Raw genomic sequence first — 20807 nt, forward strand, 5'->3', positions numbered from 1 at the left:
TTAGTCGCCTTGGACTGTGCTTTGGCTGCTATGGGAGCTGCTGCTGTAAGTTATTCGGGACACCATTAGGCTGAGTGGGTGAAGGGCCAACTTGCTGAAGTCAGTGAGGTTGCGTGGAAGCAACAGGGGGCAGAATCTGGCTCTGACTCCCTAGGCAGAATGTGGATTGGCCTGAAATACTCTATCTAGAATTAGAAACAAAATAATAAATAGTAAACAGTGCTGGGAAGACAGTAACCTTCCCGCTGACCTGCAGTTACTGATTTCAAGGCTGAACATTCCTGGAGATGGATTACCCTGTCCCATGCTATTGCGGGAATTGGTGTAGAAATTCCTTCCTGGCACCACGCATTCTCAGGGAAAGGATGAGAGTGGAGACCTCCTGGCCTGATGGTGGCAATCAGCTTTGACTCTGCTTTAATTAATGTTCTTCGGAATGACCAGAGAATAGTGATCCTATTCCCTCACTGTTATCAGTTTATGTGACTGATAAAGTACATTAGTGGTAACTCCCTTAAAACTCACATCAGAAGAAGGCCCTACAGGCAAGTTCAACCCTTTGCCCCTGCCTCCTGTTGCTAATTGCCATTTGGTGGTGACGCAAGTGACAGTAATGATATGGGAACACCAGGTGATAGTCACGGTAAGCTGGGATTTGATGGTGTACAGCTTGCAATGTGTATTCCTGAGCTGGATTTTCCTGTCAGGAAAATACTTTACCACTCAGTATTAGTGGAAGGGGATTGAAGGACATTTATGACTGCGGAATAGTTTTGGAGCTGGCCTGGGTGTGTATTTCTCACCTGGCTTGAGAGAAGAGAAGTGGATGATGTCCCATGCAATTCTATGTGACATAGCGCGTTGCAGACTGCGTGAGGTCTAAACACCACATGAGGATGGGAGAGTGATCATGAGGTCTGGAGGTGATCAGAGCAGTCACCGTCCAGCGAACCTCTTGTCTGATATACTCCAGACTGTCAAAGACCTCAGATGTCTGCATATTTACCAACATTTAGGAAGTGTGTCTGTTCTTTTCTGCAGACCAGTTTTCAAAGACTCCCAGGGCACTCTCGATGCTGAAGGAAAATTCTCACCTCTGTACAAGCAAGACAGTGGCAAACTCTCAAATGAAGATATGCTGAAGCTTTTAGCAGAGTATAAGAAGTAAGTGTAAGAGACTGGTGCAGAGGCTGAACAGACGTTTTAATATACATTTTTAAACAGTAAGTGTAAGCATGAGATGACAATTTCTGAAATACTCAGGAGGTAACAAAAAGCCCTGCTGATGTGTTCAGCACCTGAATTTTCAAAATTCATAGTCTTGTTCCTTTCTTCCTAATGCAGACCAGAGAAGACAAAACTACAGGTCATTCCAGCCCAGTTAAATATTGTCATCAAAGACATCCCGCTAGACTTCACAAGTAAGAATCTTGGATCTGAAAATAAATGCTGGTGGTGCTAGCCTCAGGAGTTAGCACTTATATGGGGAGTTTTTCTGTTTCATTAGCAAGAATATCATGGGGTTGCAATAAGAAATGAGTAATTCGGGACAACTGGTGACTTGTAACTCTTTCTGATGGATTCTTTGGAGGGTTGTGGTCCAAGTGCAGAGGTTTACCTGAGGGGTGCATTTGCTTTGCGGCTTGGTTGTCACATCCTAAATCTAAAGGAAGCCACCTGCCTTCTTTTGCCATTATAATTACACCAGGCTTATATAACACCAGAGGGCTTCACAAACATGCTCAGTGTGATTCTTCACACTCATGATGTGTTCAGTGTCACCCCATGGGCCTTTGCCAGCTCTTGTCATAGGTTCTGTGATCCAGTCCCCTATCCAAAAGGCTTTTCTGGCAGCCTTCATTTTATTTATTTATTATTTTTTTTTAATCTTTGTGAACACCATCACTTGAGCTGAACTCTCCCTCATGATGGATGTGAGTCTCAGTGAATTAGGTGGGGATTATGCACAGGTATTTGCAGGCAAACTAACCATCAAGCATCTTTCTGAAGCAGAGAGTCAAGGACTGACATAGTAGAATCAATGCATTTTGAGAAGTCAGTTTCAAGTCATAATTTCAGTAACCTGTCTGCTTCAGTTAGGCTATTTGCATGATTTATAAAACAATAACTTAACAGGTCATATTTCTGGGAGTCTCAGGTTAGAGGTCTTGGGCAGAGCAGCCATCACTGCCCAGATGCAGGTAGGCCACAAGACCCTTCAACTTTGCCCAGAGCTGCAGCAAAGTGCCACTTCTGCAGTCCTCTCTGGCAAGGAGAATGGAGCACCATGGTGCCTGTGCACCCGTCTTTTCTCAGTATTACTAATGCAGATGGGGACCTCAGATGTTGCGTGATCAAGGGGAGAATTTTCCCTTAATCATTTCTATGGGAGTGGGCCAAGCCCCACTGCCTGGTCAACACATACGACCCTCCAGCATGGAGAGAACTGAGTGCTCAGGAGCAATGGCAGAGTTTCAGACCACAAATTTCCTGTCACATAAGCTGTACTTCCCATGTTTCTGGGGTGTGTGCTCATCCAAGATTTTCTTCTCTTCTAGATTGTGTCACAGCTTCTTATATTCCTATAAAACCTTTTGAGAAGAGCTGTGAGAACATTGCAGTTGAAGTTGAGGAGCTTGTCCCAGAAGTTGCGAAATACTGTTATCCCTTCACTGTCTACAAAAACCACCTTTATGTCTACCCCTTGCATTTGAAGTATGAGAACCAGAAAGTGTTTGCAAAGGTGAGCAAACCAGAGAACAGGCTGCAGGCAGACTTGGTGGGCTTTGGGGTGATGCTGCTGACCTGGAGCAATGGCTCATCTTCCTGTTCTCCCCCATTCCAGGCAAGGAATATTGCTGTCTGTATTGAGTTCAGGGATTCAGATGAAGCTGATGCCAGGCCATTAAAGGTGGGTACCTGCTATTTCTAGGGAACTGGGACTGCCATTTGCTCACTGCTGTGCTGTCCATATGCCAGCCAAGTTGAGCAGGACGGCAGGAAAGCACTGAGTTGTCATGCTCGCTGTTTCAATTTGGTCAGCTAATTTAGGGTGGCAACAACCCTGAATCCAGTTTCTCATTTGTACTTCCAGTGTATATATGGCAAACCCGGAGGCCACCTCCTGACAGCAAATGCATACGCAGCCGTGCTGCATCACAACCAGAGCCCAGAGTTCTACGATGAGGTAAAGCAAAATGGTGGGAAATAACTAATTTGCTTGGGTGCTACAAAGCCAAGCGGCTTTCCAGGATTTTTCCAGGGCTGGGTGAAATATGGAAAAAGGAAAAAACAAAACCAAAAACACCAGCCCTTTTCCCCTTTGCACCTCAGTAGAAGGGCCAAGCAAAGTGAGAGACTTTGTCAATTTTTAATGCAGGTTTGTTTTCTGCTGTCTTTACTGTCACGCTTTGTGCACTCCAATCACACACCCCCATTAATAACTAATGTGCAAATGTGATAAAAATGTTAGCCAGGAGTTATCTTGGATGGGTAGGAATGTGTCTTGTGTAACTGCATAAAATGTAACATTTGTCAAATAAAATAGAACTTAAAATATTACTCCATGATTAAAAATACAGTCTTATCTATCATGATATCATTTTAGATTAAAATTGAGCTTCCAATTCACCTCCATCAAAAGCATCATTTGCTTTTCACCTTCTATCATGTCAGCTGTGAAATTAATACAAAGGCAACATCAAAAAAACAGGACACCGTTGAAACTCAAGGTATGTTCACTGCTTACATTATTTCTGTTGGAGTTTAGGGGTCCAAGATAAAATAAATGTAGACACATGAAATGTATGTCTAGATGCACAAATGTAGCTTATCTGAATTTTCTTTTTTGAAAGCAACCTAAGACAAATTGTGGATTTAAACTGTGTATATTAAATCTCATATTTTTGCTGCAATCTGACAGCTATTTCTGCATGTTCTTGATTTGGCTTGTGTGAATAGGACTATTGTCAGTCAAGTCACTAACAAAAACTTGGCACAAAATCAAGGCCTCCAAGGTTGGTCCTGCCAACGCTAGGCACATGTAAGAGACTGAGCGTACTGAAGTCCCCCTGGTTGGGATGCTTCTCCTTCCCGCCAGTCCTCGGGCAACTGAAGGACCCTCATCCTTGTCACGGTGCTCACAGCTCACACATCATTTCTGTTCCTCAAACCCACTCCTTATCTTGTTTGAGCACTGTCTGACTTTTGTTCACTGAGTCTTCAGGTAAAGTATGTTTTAGCAAGGCTGACATGATCGATCCCAGCCTGGTTGAAGCCACTTGCACTACTGTGAGTTGGATTTTCTTAGGGTGAGACGCAGCTCCTTTTGGAGCTTGAGCTAACCATGTATCACTGTGTGTCTGTTAACTTTGGTCCCTCGGTTGCCTCTGCAGTGGGGTACGCTTGGGTCCCGTTGCTGAAGGATGGACGGATTGTCACCCTGGAACGGCATTTGCCTGTTTCATCCAACCTTCCACCTGGGTACCTGGGTCTCGGGGACACAGAGTCACGAAGGGTAGGGCGGATATTTAAAATGGCTTAAACATAAAGAAAAGCTGAGCTTTTGTTACCGCTGTAAGTTCTTGCCTTGTGCTTGTGCTCTGCATGGCTGGAAAGATCTTCACAGCAGTGTAGCCCCCAAAGCTTACTATGCAAAGGGGTGGGAGATGGGACACTTTCATTCCACTTCCTGTGATTGTATAGGTTGCAGATCATATTTCTGTGACAGGCTGGACTGGGCTGTTGTACATGGTGCAGAGCAGGACAGTAGGCATATGCTCTGCATGCATGTTCTCATGTGGACCCCTCTGCTCTGCCGTGGCTGCAGCCATGTCACTGGGGGTCCCCGTTCTTCCACCCCAACCTTACCTTCTGAGCAGGTGTCTGCCCGCACAGAACCACCTTCTCTCCACAGTCTGAGGCCAAGTGCTTGAATGTTGTCTGTTCACAGCAGTCCAGCGTGGATGCAAAGTGGGTGGATGGAGCAAAGCCTCTCTTTAAAGTCAGAATCCACTTGGATTCGACCATTTACACCCAGGTAAGTCAAACATCTTGTCCTTGTAGACTTTCAACACAAATGCAGAGGAAGCAACTGCTGCATCTCTGCTGCTGCTCTGCTGTAGGTGCTGTGGGAAAGAGGTACCCATGTTTGCAGAGCAGCACTGAGATACTTCTGTAGCAGGGATTACTTATAAGGGTCTGCTGCTTTGTCTAGATTTGATGAGATAGCTGTGTGAGTGAATGAGCCCTTGGAGGTGCTGATGTTTTCTTGGCCAATTGTGCTGTAGCTGACAGGACAAGGGAAACATCTGAGAAAAAAAACGAGAGGCAACGGGCACAAACTGAAGCACAGGAGATTCCGGCTGAATGAGAGGGCACTTCTTTACTGTGAAGGTGACAGAGCGTTGGAGCAGGTTGCCCAGAGGGATTGTGGAGTCTCCTTCTCTGGAGATATTTAAAATCTGCCTGGATGCCATCCTGTGTAATGTGCTCTAGGTGATCCTGCCTAACAGGGGGGTTGGACTAGATGATCTTCAGAGGTCGCTTGCAACCTTGGCCATTCTGTGACTCTGTGAAATAAGCTGCTTCAATGATGCAAAAGAGAAAAGAACTGGTGGAGATGGGAGGTTTTTCCCAAATAATAGACTGTACATTGACTTAAAAAAAAAATAAATAAAAATCTGACAACAGCCGACACTTTTCACAAGTGAACAAGAATCCTCATTTCCCTTTGAAACCAGTTTAGGCTGTTTTACCTAGTCCTCAAGTGTTCGGTTGACTTATGGTGGTGATGGACTTCCCCAAGTTTCATGTGATGTGCAAAGATCCCCAGCAAATGCTCCAGGGCACCTCCTGTCTGCACTGCCCATGGGGAAATGTACTAGGCAGGGCTTGTTGTCCTGTGCCGGATGGGATCGTCTGCATTTACATTCACTGCAACGTGTTATAAGCATCATCTAAACCTGTTTTAAGGTCTGACTGATTCTGTACAGAACTAAGAGCAGCACAGTATCTCTACAGCCTTTCAAATTGCATTCCCAGATGTGTTTCAGGGTTCAGTAACCCAGTAATTACATTTCACATTGGAAGAGGAGGGAGGGAAACAGAGAAGCACAGGAAGGAGCTGAGGTCTGCTTCAGATGGACTGCAGGAGGTCAGTGAGGCAGACAGCGAGGCAGTATGAAAGAGTCGCAGCTGTGCTGTCGTCCTGGGGGGTGGCAGCTGGGGACCAGGAGTGCCACTGCTAGTGACAGGAGCCTTGCTAGAAATGTACATGCTCCTGGCTCTCTGCTGCAGGTCTGTCAGCAGAGTTTCATGTGTAAGCTGGAAAGTAGGGGCTGGTAAAAACGGAGGCTGCTGCACTGAACTTACTTTTCATCTCTTCCAGGACATGCACTTGCACAAATTCTTCCAGTACTGCCAGCTGGTTCAGGCGGGAGCTAAGGAAGTCCCTGGAGAGCTTGTTAAATACCTAAAGGTGAACAGTGCCTGTCAGTAGGTTTTGTTTGTTTTCTGGACCATCAGTAAATACCCAGAGCCCTGTTCTGTAGGAACACACACTCACTGCAGTGCTGGGACCAGTACATTGTGCAAGGTCCTTACCTTTTCTTACTGACACAACCGTCTGCTGTCTGTGTCCTGCTTCCTGCTGCCTTTCCCAGTAGAAGAAACATGTAGTCGGTGCTGCTCTGCCATGCTCATGCCAAACCCTCCTCCTGATAGGCTCGCACACTCCTCTGCTGCTGCCGTAGATCTGATTTAAACTTTTAAAACTGTAGCATGATTCCTTGGTTTCACAAATTTATCCATTTGAAACAGGATTATTTTTTTCAGGCTGAAAACAGATCTGTGAGATTGTAACTCAGTGAAGTTTGACCACAGATGGCCTGTGACCCAGACCTAGCTTTTCAGCACTCGCTGCAGCATGAGTAAGGGCCTCGGAGCAGGTCCAACAAAAGCTTCTGTAGGGAATATATTTCTTGGCTGTTTACTGTCCTTGTTTCCTTCCATAACTGCCTGTTTTTGAGATTGCTGCTGTAGCAACAACTCCATTTCCAGTGGTGAGGATTTATCATCACAAAGTTACTGGGTGTGTTTCAGATAGCATACAAATATTTTAAGTAGTAAAAATAATTGCAGGTTTTGAAGCCAAGCACTAAGAGAAACTGTTGCTTTGACTGCACTGCAGCCTGCAAGCAGGGAAACGTTTATGTCCTAGCCACAAGTGGGGGCTTCTTACCACTGATACATCGGTAATTTCAGTCATTTTAATACCCACATACATTTTTAAGAACGTTTCTTTAGATTTGCAGGTTTGAAAACTGAAAATGAAATACACTGTCCTTCCTAGACTCATATCATGAGATTCAGGCAAAAGAGACCTATGAGACAGGTGAAGGGTGTGTACAACAGATGATCTTGGCCTTCACCAAGTCAGTTAAATCCCATTTCCAATAGCAAGCTCTGCCCTTTAGAGAAAAGTCTTACCGCAAGTTATCAGGCATCATTTTTCCGTGCTTCAAAGGCATTTGTGAAAATGGTACTTAGTCACATCAAAAAACTGCCACAAAGGGCGAGAAGAATTGGAAGCAAACTTTCAGCCTTAAATTCTAGGTTACTGGGGTCAAGCTGTAGCATGTGACCTCTAATTAAGTCATAGCTGCCTGGGCACATCTGAGAGGAGGATTAATACCTGCCATGAGTGATTCATGTTGCTCCCTGAAGGCACGCAGCTGGGATCTGTCAGCTGAAAGGCAGGCAGTAAGTAGTGCTATGGGTCCAAGTTCTCCTGTCCTCTGGCAGGCTGAAGCCCAAACCCTGAAGCATTTGCTAATGCCTGTCATATTGCCACAGAAATGTCTGTGGACTATAAATATTTAACATCTGCAAAATGTTGAACTAAAAGTGTCTGTATTTTGAACATTTGTTTTAGTGTTTGCACGCCATGGAGATCCAAGTAATGATTCAGTTTCTACCTGTAATTCTTATGCAACTATTTAGAGTCCTTACAAATGTGACCCAGGAAGATGAAGTAGCTGTCAACTGCACCATGTGAGTGTCTGGTAAACCATCTGTCTTTCTTCAGTTGCAATCGCAAAGCCACAAACTACAGTGCAAGCCCGGGTGTGGTTTCCCAGTACAGGGAGCTAAGTGACAGCGCTGGCTGTCCACTGCTGCTTGGTCGCACGGTCATGCAGTGGAACACCAGACGCTGTCTTCCTCTGGCACAGGCAAGTGGCACGAGGCAGCGTGGGGCCCTTCTCCTGGGAGCTGCCTGGGGGAAAATGCGTTAGTTTAAAGATAGCTGCTGAGAAGGAGTGCTGGAGATGGCAAGGAGGTGAGGGAACACTTAAGCAAGTGATTTCAGGGAAACCATCGTGATATTTTGTCACTCACGACAAGAAATATAATTAGCAGTAGTCCTAGGTGACATCTGTGATGAAGACCCTGCAGAGTTCTGCAAGTTGCTGTGGTGAGGCGTCCCAGTGCGGCACCTGGGGACTGGATTTTTCTCCTCCCCGTCACTTCGTTTGGCTCACAGGCTTCATTCTGGAGGTTTCAGACCTCCCTTCAGCAGTCGGGCAGGGTTTGCTGGAGGGGCTTGCTGCCAGGAAAGCCGGGTCACTGGCATGCCAAAACGTTCACGGGTGTCCCAGCTGCCGGTGGTGTCACCATGGGTGGGGGCCCAAACCCTGAAAACCCCGTGGTGTGGGGTGCTGCCTTCCTGGAGTTTGCCTCAAGCAGCTCCTGCCCAGCCGTGGCAGCAGCCCCCAGAGGGCAGTGCTGCCTAGCGCCTGGCTGCCGTGCTGTGCCGCTGCTCCCAAACAGAGCAAAAGGTCTGAAAGCACCTTTCAGTCCTGCCTCTGGTCACCATGCGCATAAGCCGAAGGATGCGTTAAAAACATGCATCTTCCTCCTATGGCTCTTGCTCTATAAAGTGCTGCAACGCCTAGGGGAATGCTGGATGCCGCTGCATGGAGGTCTTGCATCCACATATCAAAAGCATCTTGCTCTCATGAAACCAAAGGTCAGAGACAGCCCTGGTTCCCCAAGAATGTAGGTCCTGTTGCAGCCGCAGTCCTGGGGTGAAGGTGTGGGGACTGCTTCTGTGCCAAGCACTTTCCCATTCTGCTTAAATTGCTGGAGGACAAGGACAAGGGAATAAGTGACCCCACGGCTACCTGCTGGGTGACCAGCTCCCACGTTCAGCTCCACAGATTTGTACAGAGCTTGGCCTGATCCTTTCTCGCTTGTCAGTAGCTCTCTGTTAATGACAACTGCTTTCCTATCCAGGGTTTCAGAGTGGAATTTAAAACCTGCCTTATCTGATAAGCGGCTTGTAAACTCCTCTCTGTGGTTTGGCCTATGGGGTCTATGACAATGTGCAATAGTTTGTTGTTCCCTCTGACTTGAACTGGAATGTAAATTCCTGATGTTGGCTGGGGAAGCCAGGCACTTGCTGCCTTCGTCAACTGCCTGGAGTGCTTCCAGAGGGCTGGCATGTTCTTCAGGGGCTGTGTATCCCCAGTGAACTGTAAGAAAACAGCCTGAAAAAAATCTAGCACAGGTAACAAGGAGCAAGGGAGGATACAAGTGACATCAATTCAGTAAAAAAGAGCCTTCAAAATTAATACATTTGGAGGAACCAGGAAGATATCAGAGTATAACAACCGTGGAGAATTTTTCTCCACTTCTCAGCAGAGATCTTTTTTGTTGTTGTTTTGTTTTTGTTTTTTAGTTTAATTTTTAATTGATTTTTCAGACTTGATGTAGTGTTGCGGTTGTTAGAAATCACTCTTATTAGCATTGGGAAAAGGTTCACAATGAAGACAGACTCAACACGCAATAAGCTGTATGATGTGGATGAATTGGTGGTGTGCAGAAGGTGAAATTTGGCTCCCCCTTCATGTAGACATCTGGATATGCATCTTGTGTTGGGTGACACCAGCCAAAGAGCAGATGAACTTCATATTTTTATTTTTGACTTATCTAACCCCTGAATGTTGTTCAGGTGCCTAATGCTCACTGCAATATGGGTTTAAGGAGCTGCAGACTTTAATCCTGGTATGCACAGAGGCTAATGAATAGGATATATCCTCCACAGGGAATCACTCCATCTCACCTTGTGCAGGGGGCATTGAACATTGAAGGTAGCTGGTCAGGGTGACACCTGGTCCAGTCCAAAATCAGGATAAAAAGCTTTGGGTGCTCAGCTCTAGGTGTTCTGTCAATAGATTGAGCTATGGCAAGGATGGTGCAGCCACAAGAGCTGTGAGGGACACTGGCCTGCAAGTACTGTCTGGAAAACCAGGACCTTTGCAGCAATCAAGCCTTGCCAGTGTTGAGGCTTTGGGGGTTGAGCAGGATAGGGCACAGACGGTGTCTGCTTTCATGAGCTGGAGGAACTTGCCTTCGTGCTGCATGCTGAACACAAACTACATTTCTCCCCAGGGTTCTTCTGCACATAGTGTCCAAGTGCCATGAAGAAGGCCTAGACCACTACTTGCGCTCCTTCATAAAGGTCAGTCATGACATACCATTCTGTGAAACTCCCTGCTGGGAGCAGGCACACCACTGACATTGTTCTTCTTGCCTTTCAGTACGTCTTTCGAGCTGAGAAACCCAGTGTTGCTCAGGCAAAGATGACCCATGAAATACTGGTCCTTTCCATGGCCACGATTTTGAAGCAATCAGCAGATTTTCTAGCCATCAATAAGCTACTCAAGGTGAAGTACTGGCAGTATTTGGCTGCCAAAGGTAGAAGGGAGGAAAAGGGGATCTGGAATAAAGCCCAGCATTTCCACCCATCCAAGCCCACCATGGAGCAAAGCTACCAGGGCAGCTCTTTGTATCCACATCCTTGAGGTTCTCCCCTTACAACAGAGACAAGTTCTCGCAGAGGACTTGCCTGTGTTAAGGCTCATGGCCAGACACAGCAAAGGGCTTTCCAATTTGCCGGTTTTATCTTTTTTCTTCATGCCACACGTGGGAAGCAAACTGAGTTCCTGCCCTTCTGGGTAGGACTTGCACCCTAAACTCTGCTGGCTGCTTGCAGAGCGCCTTGGGGTGCAGAGGGATGGAGCTATTCTCACCCCAAGGCTGGCAAGACTCCTCCAGGTAGCAAAGCATGCTTCCAGATTGCTTCCCGTGCCAAGCTGGCTGTGCAAGCACAGCCGTGCTTACAAAATGCCATTTGAATGCGAACTCTATCTCCCACACTGCTTCTTCCCCACATAGTCAAGCGTGTTCAGTCCTGCTGAGAAAAAAAATAATATTCTCTGTTTGTTCTAGTACTCGTGGTTTTTCTTTGAAGCGCTGGCAAAATCAATGGCAATATACTTACTGGAAGAAAACAAAATCAAGGTAAAAATGAATTTGTTCAATGCTGCATTACAGAGCTGTCACAAACTAACTCTCCTCCATTTTTTTAATGAAAAACTATGTAATTTTTTATTAAAAAAAAAAAAAAGATAAGCTGAATGCCTAGCCAGATCATTCCTTTTTTTTTTTTTTCTTTTCCCTCTTTTCTCTTTTTCATTCTCTTTTGTAATTTAAAAAATCCAGATCTCCCTCTGGCTTGTGCAGCCTTTCTTTTCTGTTACAAGCTACTGTAGTTTCAGCCACAGCTTTTTTTGTGCCAATGTTTTATTAGGAAGCAACATAAATATAAAAAACATAAACAAATGTTGAAGGGAACTTGTGCCTGTGCTCAGTTCTCTCCCAGCTGCTTGCCTGCAGCACTGAGTGTACGACATGCTTTTGGTTTCAGCTGCCCAGGGGCCAGCGGTTTCCTGACTCCTACCAGCATGCCCTGCATTCGCTCCTGCTTGCCATCATTCCTCACGTGACCATACGCTATAACGAAATCCCCGAAGAATCCAGGAATGCCAATTTTAGCTTGGCTAATTTCCTGAAGGTCAGCAGTTTTTCATTCTCCCAGGCTTTAATTTTAAAAAAAACAAAAAACAGAGGAAAAAAAAAGTAACAAGCAAACAAATATGTTTTTAGTGTCTCATCTCACAGGTTTCTTCAATGATGAAAACTCAAGAGATTAGCTTTCCTAGGAAAGAAACATTCTCTTTCTGAGAGGCTATGATGCTCAGTATGTTATCTAGGGTTTTCAGTCCTGACTAGAAACTGTTCAAAACCTGAGATGAAATATGCATGCTCTCATTTTAAATATTTCTGTTGTCCACTGGAGACTTAAGTGAGGTCATCCAAATAATTTCAGAGAAACAGGATCAAGTAAATTGAGACCCAGAGGATCAAATCTGGCTGCTGGTGGGATGGTAGCATGGAGATAATTTAGGATGATTGCTTTCTTCTTTAATGATTGGTCACATGCCACTATGTTTTCTGCAGCGTTGTTTGACCTTTATGGACAGAGGATTTGTTTTTAACCTGATAAATGATTACATTTCTGGATTCAGCCCAAAAGACCCTAAGGTATGTAGTGCGTTTCTTGAAAGGTGGTTTGTGGTTGTACTTGTCTACCTCAGCCAAAGCTCTGTAGTGACTATTTCATACCACGCTTGGAGGCCCTTTAGACGCTGTTCTTGCAGAGCTTTCTGTAGGCAGAGACCTCTCTGTCTAGGCTGAGAGCCTCTATGCAGCTAAGCTTTAAAACAATATAAAGAGCCAGAACTAAAGGAGGGACTGGTTAATAGTCTGGATGAAAAAGGTAGAGACATCCCAAGTGACAGTTGCATGCAGTGATGCTTAAGAGGACATCACAAAAATTGGTCAATTATTACTGAGTTCACTAAATGGTATTTATATTCCCCAGTCTTTGTATAAGAAACACACAGAGCTGGAAGCAAATAAGTCAAACTGAAAACGTATTTTTTTGTTTGTCTGTTTGTTTGTTTTTTCCTCAGCTGCTGGTTGAATACAAGTTTGAATTTCTTCAAACCATTTGCAATCATGAGCACTACATTCCTCTGAACTTACCAATGACCTTTTCCAAACCCAAGCTGCAGAGAGTTCAAGGTATGTCCTTTCTCAAGGGACAGGCTAGAAAGCTATAATTTGTCGTTCCTGATGGCCTCAAACCAGACATAACTTGGTTTCCTGTCAAGGAAATTTATGTCTGAGTTAGCTGTATTTACATTAACCTCAGGAAAAGATGCTGCTCTGGCAATATTACCTTGTTGGGCTCCAGAATGGTCTGCAATCAGTCCTTTCAGTATCTCCCACGCTGAAATTCAAAAGGGATTCACAATATCCAAAACAAATTGCCCCTATTTCAGTAAATACAGGTTGTACAAGTGTAATCCTTTGTTTCTACAACTGTCAGCATCCCCTGAGAAGTATTGTTTCTCATCAATCAGGGCCATAGTGAATGGAGATAAAGGAGAAAAGATTGCATTCACTGCTCTGCTTCCAGCTCTCTTTATGGCCACAAGAAGGTGATTTAGGTTGCTTTCTGCTTTCGTCTTGAACACAAGTATAGCTGTGCATGGTGCATTCAAGCTTGTACTCAAGCCTGGGCTGAAGGCAGCCAGCAGAGCACTTGAACACATGCTGATCCTTAGTGCACAGCATGGATGTATGTGCCGTGGCACCGCCACGCACCCAGCCTGCTTTCACAGTCACACCACGTCCCCTTTGGTCCTGATGTTGCTCACCAGAGGACAGATGCGGTTTGCAAGGGTCCAAGCTGAGGTGCTGTGCAAGTATTTGGCTGCAGCTGGGCTACCGATGGCAGTAGGGATGCACAGTGCCTCACCGGCATCCTAAGATTGTTATAGACATAGCCTCATGCTCTCTGGGTCCTGATTTCTCATTTGTGCTAGATAAATGTAGTGAAAATTGCCAGATCTGGGTGCTAATAACCTGGCCAAGACAAGTACCAAAGAGGAAGGTGAGGCTTGGGATTTCCTATGTGAAATCCCTGTGGATTTATTTTGTTGGAGATGAGGGAATGTTTGGCTGTGCCTCCAGAAGCAGCTGTGCAAATCCCAAAGGAGTTCCCTTTGCATCCTGGTGGCAAAAGCAGCAATAACTCTCAGGTTTCCTTTATTCTGGTATGTTTCTGACTGCCCTGAGTTTTCTGGGCCAGGTGCTAACACTGGTGTACACTTACATCAGTTTGGCTACTTGCCTGCCATAGTTTTAACAAAGAGCACTGCTAGAAATGGCTGAGAAACAGAAAAACACACAACCACAGTGCCTCCCTATTGCTTATTAGTGGCACGATAACATAACAATGCTCTTTCTTAATTAACATTCACCTTTGCATTGGTTTAACTGGAAAGACATAAGAGCAGGTCACCTTTCCTCTTCTGTTTTACTGTAACTGGGACCTGACGGTTGAGATTTTGCTTTTAAAATACCCTCAGGTAGCAGAAGTGCCTTTGTGGTAGTGCCTGTGCTATGCCTGCCATGGTAGAGGCATAGTGGTACATCTCCATTGCAGACTCATCTGTTTTCAAGGACAGAACTGTGATTACAGGAGACGGTGGGCTCAGAGCTTGGGAGTTATGATGTGCACATCGCCAAGGAAATGTCCTGCTGGGGAGCCTCACCTCTGTATCAGCTTAATTTGAACGAAGAGAGGGGACATGCCCAGCCCCCTAGTACTCTGTTCCTTGGAAAAAAAAAGGAATAGCCTCCAGGAAGATGGAAAAAGAGGGCTTCTGCAGCAGAAGCTGGTATAGATGGGCCTGCAGGCAGAGCACATCCCAGTGAGCTGGAAGATTGCATCTTGGAGCAGTTTCTTTGAAACATCTTAACTGACAAGAGGCTGGTAGCTGGTCTGCATCCCTATTGCCTCTCCTTGGGGACATGTGTGTTTCATCAGCCAGAGCAAACCACTAAGCCTGTCCTCAGTCAGCAGCACAGAGTTGTTTTTGCTATCTTGTGATAGCAAAAAACCCAAGAGATTGACCGAAGTTGGAAGCTAAGCAAGTAGCTTGTAAAAAAATATTAAAACATGACGTACTCTCTAATTTCTCCAATATGTCTGCTTTTGCTGTCTTTTTGTTGGTCCCTTTTCTTTTTACACACGAATTAGATTTTTTTTTATTTGCTGTGGAACAGTTCACTTCAGTGGGTAGGTCCAGCTGGTGTCACTGAATCCTCTAATGTCAAATTAAATATGCAACCTCCAATCAATTAGCTTGCATCCAACTAATGAGGTAACCATCATATGTGACACTTAGGCATTTACTAACATGACTAACAATGAAAGCGAGATAATAGTTCAGATTGCTTTCTCTTTCCTCTGAATCAGATTTTCACAAACCAATAAATGCTACTTATGAATCAACCAATTTAAAAATATGTTTTTGCATGGGGCAAAGCTGTTGGTACCCTTTGGCTGGGATTTTCAAAGCTGTGTGTATGCACCCTGCATAACCACAGAAAAGCTTTCATACTTGTGGGGCTTTCAGAAACATCTGAGCTGAGCACACAGGTTTTGTACCCTTTTGGGGGAGGAATGCACAACTTTGAGGTTATCCCTCTGGGAGGCTTAGTGCTGTAATGCAACAGTCAAACGGTTGTCTGTTGTGGGTCTGATTAGGCATATGGGCCGCCCGAAAGAGATAACGGTGTCAGGGTAAGGTCATTTGTAGCAGGCTGAGTGAGCATGTAACCCACTCTGAAATCTGTGCCTCGGTTGCTTTTCTGCTGCATTACCCAGGCAAGTCAGTGAAAATGATGCCTCGTCCTTGTTGCAGCCGCTCCTTTGATCACAGTATAGATACAGCCTGAATCTACGTGAGATGCAAAGTGCGAGTTAATTAACCAAGCTGATTAGGTACTGAGCTGCCTTTCTCCTGGTAGTCAGGGCTGCTTATAAGCTGTGCTGAGTGTTTGTTGGTGAGAAGCTAATGGAGTCTCTCAGCTTCTGGCAAGCAGCTTCCTGGAACCCTGCCCTGGTTCCCGGGTCCTTGCAGCGGGGCTGGAAAGCCTGGCTGTGTAAACTGCTGGAGGATGCAGTAGAGGTCACTTGGCACCGCGTCCTTGTTTGCATCCCTCATCCCAGCAGGAGTATTTGCCTCCGCTCTGCTCTCTGACACTGGTGACAAGGAATGCAGGTTTCACAGAGGATGTGGAACAAGCTGCAGAGATGGCACTGCCAGAGCTGGGCAACTGTGATAAACATGCAGTCTCCTTACCACTCTCACAGCTGCACTGTGGAGGTTAGTGCCTCTGCTGCCTGGGCACTCCAGGGATTTGCAGGGTCACATGGAGTGTGGAAGGAGCCTGTCAGCTCCCAGGCAGTAAGTCATGCTGTCTTTCCCTCTTTCACCCATCTCTGACTTTGCAAATTAGTCCTAATCCTTCATTTAGCTGCTGCTGAAATGGTGAGGGCCACAATTCATGTCTAGTCTGAACTGGAAGGTGCCAAGTTCTTTAATATTACTTAACTCAGTGGTGGAAAAAACTGTAGTCAGTTCAGGCTTTATTAAAAGATCACTGCACCGTATAAGAGAGTGTGATGAACTGTGCTCTTGGACTGTTCTGGCTTACTCGACTGTTCTGTCTCACTCTGAATAGATCTTTGGAACAGTTTCCTTAACCATTGCTTTGCTGTTTCTTTCAGATGTAAATCTTGAATACAGTTTAACTGATGAGTATTGCAGGCATCATTTCCTGGTGGGGATGCTTCTCAGAGAAGCCTCCGTTGCCTTGCAGGACAACTATGATATCAGATATACGGCCATTGCAGTCTTAAAAAATCTCTTGATAAAGCATGCCTTCGACAACAGATACCAGCACAAGGTCAGGCATATTTTGTTGGCTTTTAAATGTAACGTTCTTGAATTTTATGAAAAATCTTACATCAGAATTTTAGATCTTGCATGGTGCACTGAGGATGTTCTCATTACTGTTTAGGAAACTGTTTTAAGTAACTGATATTTACGACATTACAGAAATAGCTCTGAGAAATGGTCTAGGAATACAAATAATTCAGTAAGATAACTGCAGCGCTCTTATCCATGCTGAGTATTTAGATAAAGCTCTGAGCCAGTAAGGAACCTGAGAGTGTCGTTAGCCAAGAGGCTGTTCAAAGTTAAGCAATGGCAATGTTCTTCTGGTCTTGGGCTTAAATTAATATCCTGCATTAATATACTATAATTAGGAAGCAGGACAGATCTCTGTTACAAGTCAGCTGCATGTTTGGCTAATTAGTGAATCAAGAGAAGATCTGTGGATTGTCATGAGATGCTGGGTTTCCGCCGGGGAGTTTTCAGCTTTCTTTGGTCAGAGGTTCAGCATGCGGTATTGGTGAAAGAGCCTGGAGATAGACTTGTTTTCTTTCTGCATGCTGATCCCTCCTGAAGTACATGCCCTTGAAAGTACAGGGCTACCTGTCCAGGTACTACTTGTCCTTGCTGTAGGCTGAAAACAAGCCTCTTTTTGGAGTTTAGCTCCTAAACTTGCTCCTAGTTTGCTGCCGTCTGGGTTTTATCTGGGAATAGTATCCTGGGCACGAAGGGTAGAAATGACCCAAATGTGCCAGGGACTCCTACCCCTCTGCATGGTCAAGAACCAGCTCCTCTCCTCTCCCATCTCCGCGTCTTTGGCAGCATCACTAGATCGGCTGAGCAGGAGATGGTCTTGTTTTTCTCTGCAGCAAGGATTCCCGGTGACTTCTACAGCCTGGAAACAAAACCACAGCACGTGGTAGTTAGCCAGACTTGGTATAACGGGAAAGATTTGCCAGCTGTCTGCCAAGGCTGGGTCAGAGGCAGCCTGTTTTTGCTCTTTTGGGTGCCTGAAAACCCTTGCACTAATTCAGAAGCTGTTTGCCTCATCAGTGTGCAGCCTCCTCAAAAATACCATGTGCCTTAGAATTGTCCCTCTGGATTTTTATACATGTGGTGCTCTGGGCTACATGGCCAGGAAGCTGTCTGGAGCCAGGGCATGATGCTCAGCTGGTGTCCTGGGAATCAATCACATTGCAGGCAGGACAGGCTGACCATGGCAGGGTCTGTTGCTGCAGTCTTGCTCTAGCCAAGCAAACCTCATCTTTATCAATGCCTGAAAGAGGATTTGCTCAGCCTGTGGTCATTTTCAAGATTTCTTGTATCTTTTGTCATACTGAATCAGAAGAAAATGTTGGATTCTTGTATCAGTCAAAATGTGCTATTTGATTTGCAAGCCTTAGATATCTTTTTCTAACCTTTCTGTCAAGTCCAGAATAACCAATTTTTATCAAGAAAAGAATTGGTTGTCGAAGAGTACTGCATTTAGAAAAGCCAAACAGACTGTTTTCGAACATTTCAGAAGTTTAAAAACAAGTCTGTATCAGTTAATTCAAGTTAATCCTTTCGTACAAACTGTTTTAACTAGGAGCATTTGTTACAGAGAATTCCCAACTGGAAGCAATAGTCAGCACCAGGCAAAAAGCGAATGTTTTTAGTTCATTACTCCTGAGTGTTGCACTTGAAAATCAAGCCATGTGAGTGAAGTGCCAGTTAAAGAGTTAGGAAATCCGGGATTTAGTTTGTCACACTTCCTGTATGACTGGGAATGTCATTCAGCCCCCGAAATCCCTGACTTCCCAAAGCTTGTAGCTAAAAGGGTAATATCCACTGGTAGCTGGAGAACTGGTGATGAGAACTCAAACCAACCCATGCCCTCAGACACCATACGGTGTGTAAATATATATATGTATGTATGTATATATACATTTTGGCTAAAGAGTTTCCCTTTTTCACTGTAGAAAGCCTGGGCTCTTACCTACGTTTTTCTCCCTTTTTTCAGAACCAGCAGGCAAAAATAGCCCAGCTCTACCTGCCGCTCTTTGGGCTGCTCCTGGAAAACATCCAGCGAGTGGCCGGCCGCGACGTGCTCTCCTCCTGCGCAGCCGCCTCCAGCCCTGTGAGTGAAGCCCCGTGACCCTGCACCGCTCCCCCTTGCACCTCCTCTCCCTGCACACCCCCAGTTGCAACTCCCACTGCCTGCAGCTAGCCTTAACTGTAGATACACTTTTTTTGTTGTTGTTGTTTTTTTTTTTTCTCCCCGCCATCCAGTAATGTGCTTGTTTATTTAATTTGGCATTTCCTGTGAGTTTGCTCTGTCTGCTGTACTGCTGGTTTGCTTGCTATTGTTCAATGTATTTCTTTACAGCATACATAGTGCTTTACGGTGAGGTAAGTCCCTCCAACTGGAGTGAGTTGGAGCAGGACTCAGCCTCAGCCTCCAATAGCTTTTCTGGGGACTGTCTGCCTGCCTGAGGGATCTGTGTGGACTCAGCCTTGCAGACTAGGCTTTCCCCCTTTTTTAGGGCAAAGTAACAACAACAACAAAGATATTGAAACAATAATAATTTCAAATCAAGTGATTAAACATGAAAGGGATAACACTGACATAATTTCCTTTAATATGTTGTACTGTTCCCCAAGTCATTTGTCTCCTTGTTGTGGGTGAAAGGAAATAGATTTTTTTTTTATCTGCATTTTAAAAGCTGCCCTAATTTTCTTTTTTATTTCATTATTCTATTCTATAGAAGAATTGGTATTAGCTTCCATTGGTCACAACAAAACTCATATTGCTTTACAGGCATCCAGGGATGAATTCATGTGCAGTTTTGCATCCCCCTCAAATAGATCCAGCCTGATTGCAGACAAAGATACAGGTAAATTAACTTTTCTTAAATGTTACTTTTGTTTTTATTTTCAATGTAACTATCACCAGTCCTTGGCAGGCACAGCTGGTAAACAGCTCTCTCCCAAAATCTGAAATAGCCATCTGCTCAGCAACTTCTAAGAGCTTGCATGCTTTTCCCAGGATGTGGTGGGACCCTGTCTGTCCTTTCCAGATGAACCTACTTTAAACGAAGGGTTTCTGCATGCCCCATCTGTACTGTCCAAAGTGCATCCCCCATTCATTGTCCATGATGCACTGAGGAGTGTGGGTGCAAACCGTGTCATTTTGGGTGTTTTTTTGTTTTATTGTCCAGCCAGTGGAGCAGCACTTCCAAATGGCCATGGGATAAAGCGAGAGGACTCAAAAGGATCCCTGAACTCAGAAGGGGCAACCGGTTCACCGGATCAGTGTGAAAATGTAATGTATCTGGGGTTAGAAAGGACGGCATTTACTGCACCAGAACGTGAGCTGTGCACAGGCTGTTTTAGATAAGGGGGAGGGAAAAGGACTTCCCCGTGGTAACAAACTCATAGTTGAACAGCTTATAAAAACCTCTCTTTGGAAACAGGCATATTCATGTTTAATAGAGGAGGTCAGACTCACTGGTCTGGTATGCTTTCCCTCTTCAAAAATCTCTGAGCTAAAAATATTACTGCTGACAAATTATGAAATATGAAAGCCAAAATCCATGGGGAAAGTCCATCTGCATATATCGATGTGCAGATGCATTCCCTGTGCTTGGATGGGTCTGAGCTGGTCGGTGCCTGGTATGTGGCACTGGGAACTGGCTTCCACACACGGCTGGGCGGTAAAGTGCCATGACATGAGGTTACCGGTGACTGCTGACTCAAGAGAAGATGAGATATTTGTAGGAAAATCAGCACAGGTTAATAACCACAGTCCCAAACTTGCATAAGGTGACCGTGGTCACACCAAAAAGAGGTCTGGTCCAAATATTCATATAGTGTGTACTCTCTTTGGCAGATTGCGCACATGGAAATCAGGTATTTGTGCAGACCAGCCCCTGGTTTTCTTCAAGGCACTCTCCAGATGTCTTGGGTTGGCATAAATCATTGATGCATCTTGAAAAACTTTGGCCCTTCCAACAAGCAAAGCAAAGATTATCAGGGCTCCTGCTGGCTGTGTCCTGACATGCTCAGGAGAGGTGGGGCCTTTCACGCTCCCCCACATGAATCACAAAG

At 45.1% G+C, this 20807-nt stretch overlaps 1 protein-coding gene across 3 annotated transcripts in view; it reads left to right on the forward strand.

The window, feature by feature from the left end:
* Positions 1 to 20807, forward strand: part of DOCK11 (dedicator of cytokinesis 11) — an 82407-nt gene that overhangs the window by 31213 nt on the left and 30387 nt on the right. For 2 of the 3 annotated variants that reach the window (XR_004777826.2, XM_035541347.2), the window contains exons 15-34: positions 1042 to 1164; positions 1345 to 1421; positions 2559 to 2743; positions 2846 to 2911; positions 3095 to 3187; positions 3608 to 3731; positions 4395 to 4516; positions 4952 to 5038; positions 6389 to 6478; positions 7934 to 8052; positions 10453 to 10522; positions 10602 to 10727; positions 11293 to 11364; positions 11771 to 11917; positions 12364 to 12447; positions 12879 to 12990; positions 16553 to 16731; positions 18721 to 18837; positions 19519 to 19594; positions 19919 to 20022. Coding sequence is in view for 2 of the 3 variants with exons in the window: in XM_035541347.2 (XP_035397240.1) it covers positions 1042 to 1164; positions 1345 to 1421; positions 2559 to 2743; positions 2846 to 2911; positions 3095 to 3187; positions 3608 to 3731; positions 4395 to 4516; positions 4952 to 5038; positions 6389 to 6478; positions 7934 to 8052; positions 10453 to 10522; positions 10602 to 10727; positions 11293 to 11364; positions 11771 to 11917; positions 12364 to 12447; positions 12879 to 12990; positions 16553 to 16731; positions 18721 to 18837; positions 19519 to 19594; positions 19919 to 20022 (2173 nt within the window). In the remaining variant the exon portion in view is untranslated. The remainder of the gene's footprint in view (positions 1 to 1041; positions 1165 to 1344; positions 1422 to 2558; positions 2744 to 2845; positions 2912 to 3094; positions 3188 to 3607; positions 3732 to 4394; positions 4517 to 4951; positions 5039 to 6388; positions 6479 to 7933; positions 8053 to 10452; positions 10523 to 10601; positions 10728 to 11292; positions 11365 to 11770; positions 11918 to 12363; positions 12448 to 12878; positions 12991 to 16552; positions 16732 to 18720; positions 18838 to 19518; positions 19595 to 19918; positions 20023 to 20807) is intronic. The other variant, XM_035541348.2, reaches the window with a different exon arrangement.

Source organism: Cygnus atratus, chromosome 13 (assembly GCF_013377495.2).
Source record: "Cygnus atratus isolate AKBS03 ecotype Queensland, Australia chromosome 13, CAtr_DNAZoo_HiC_assembly, whole genome shotgun sequence".
Classification (NCBI taxonomy): Eukaryota; Metazoa; Chordata; class Aves; order Anseriformes; family Anatidae; genus Cygnus; species Cygnus atratus.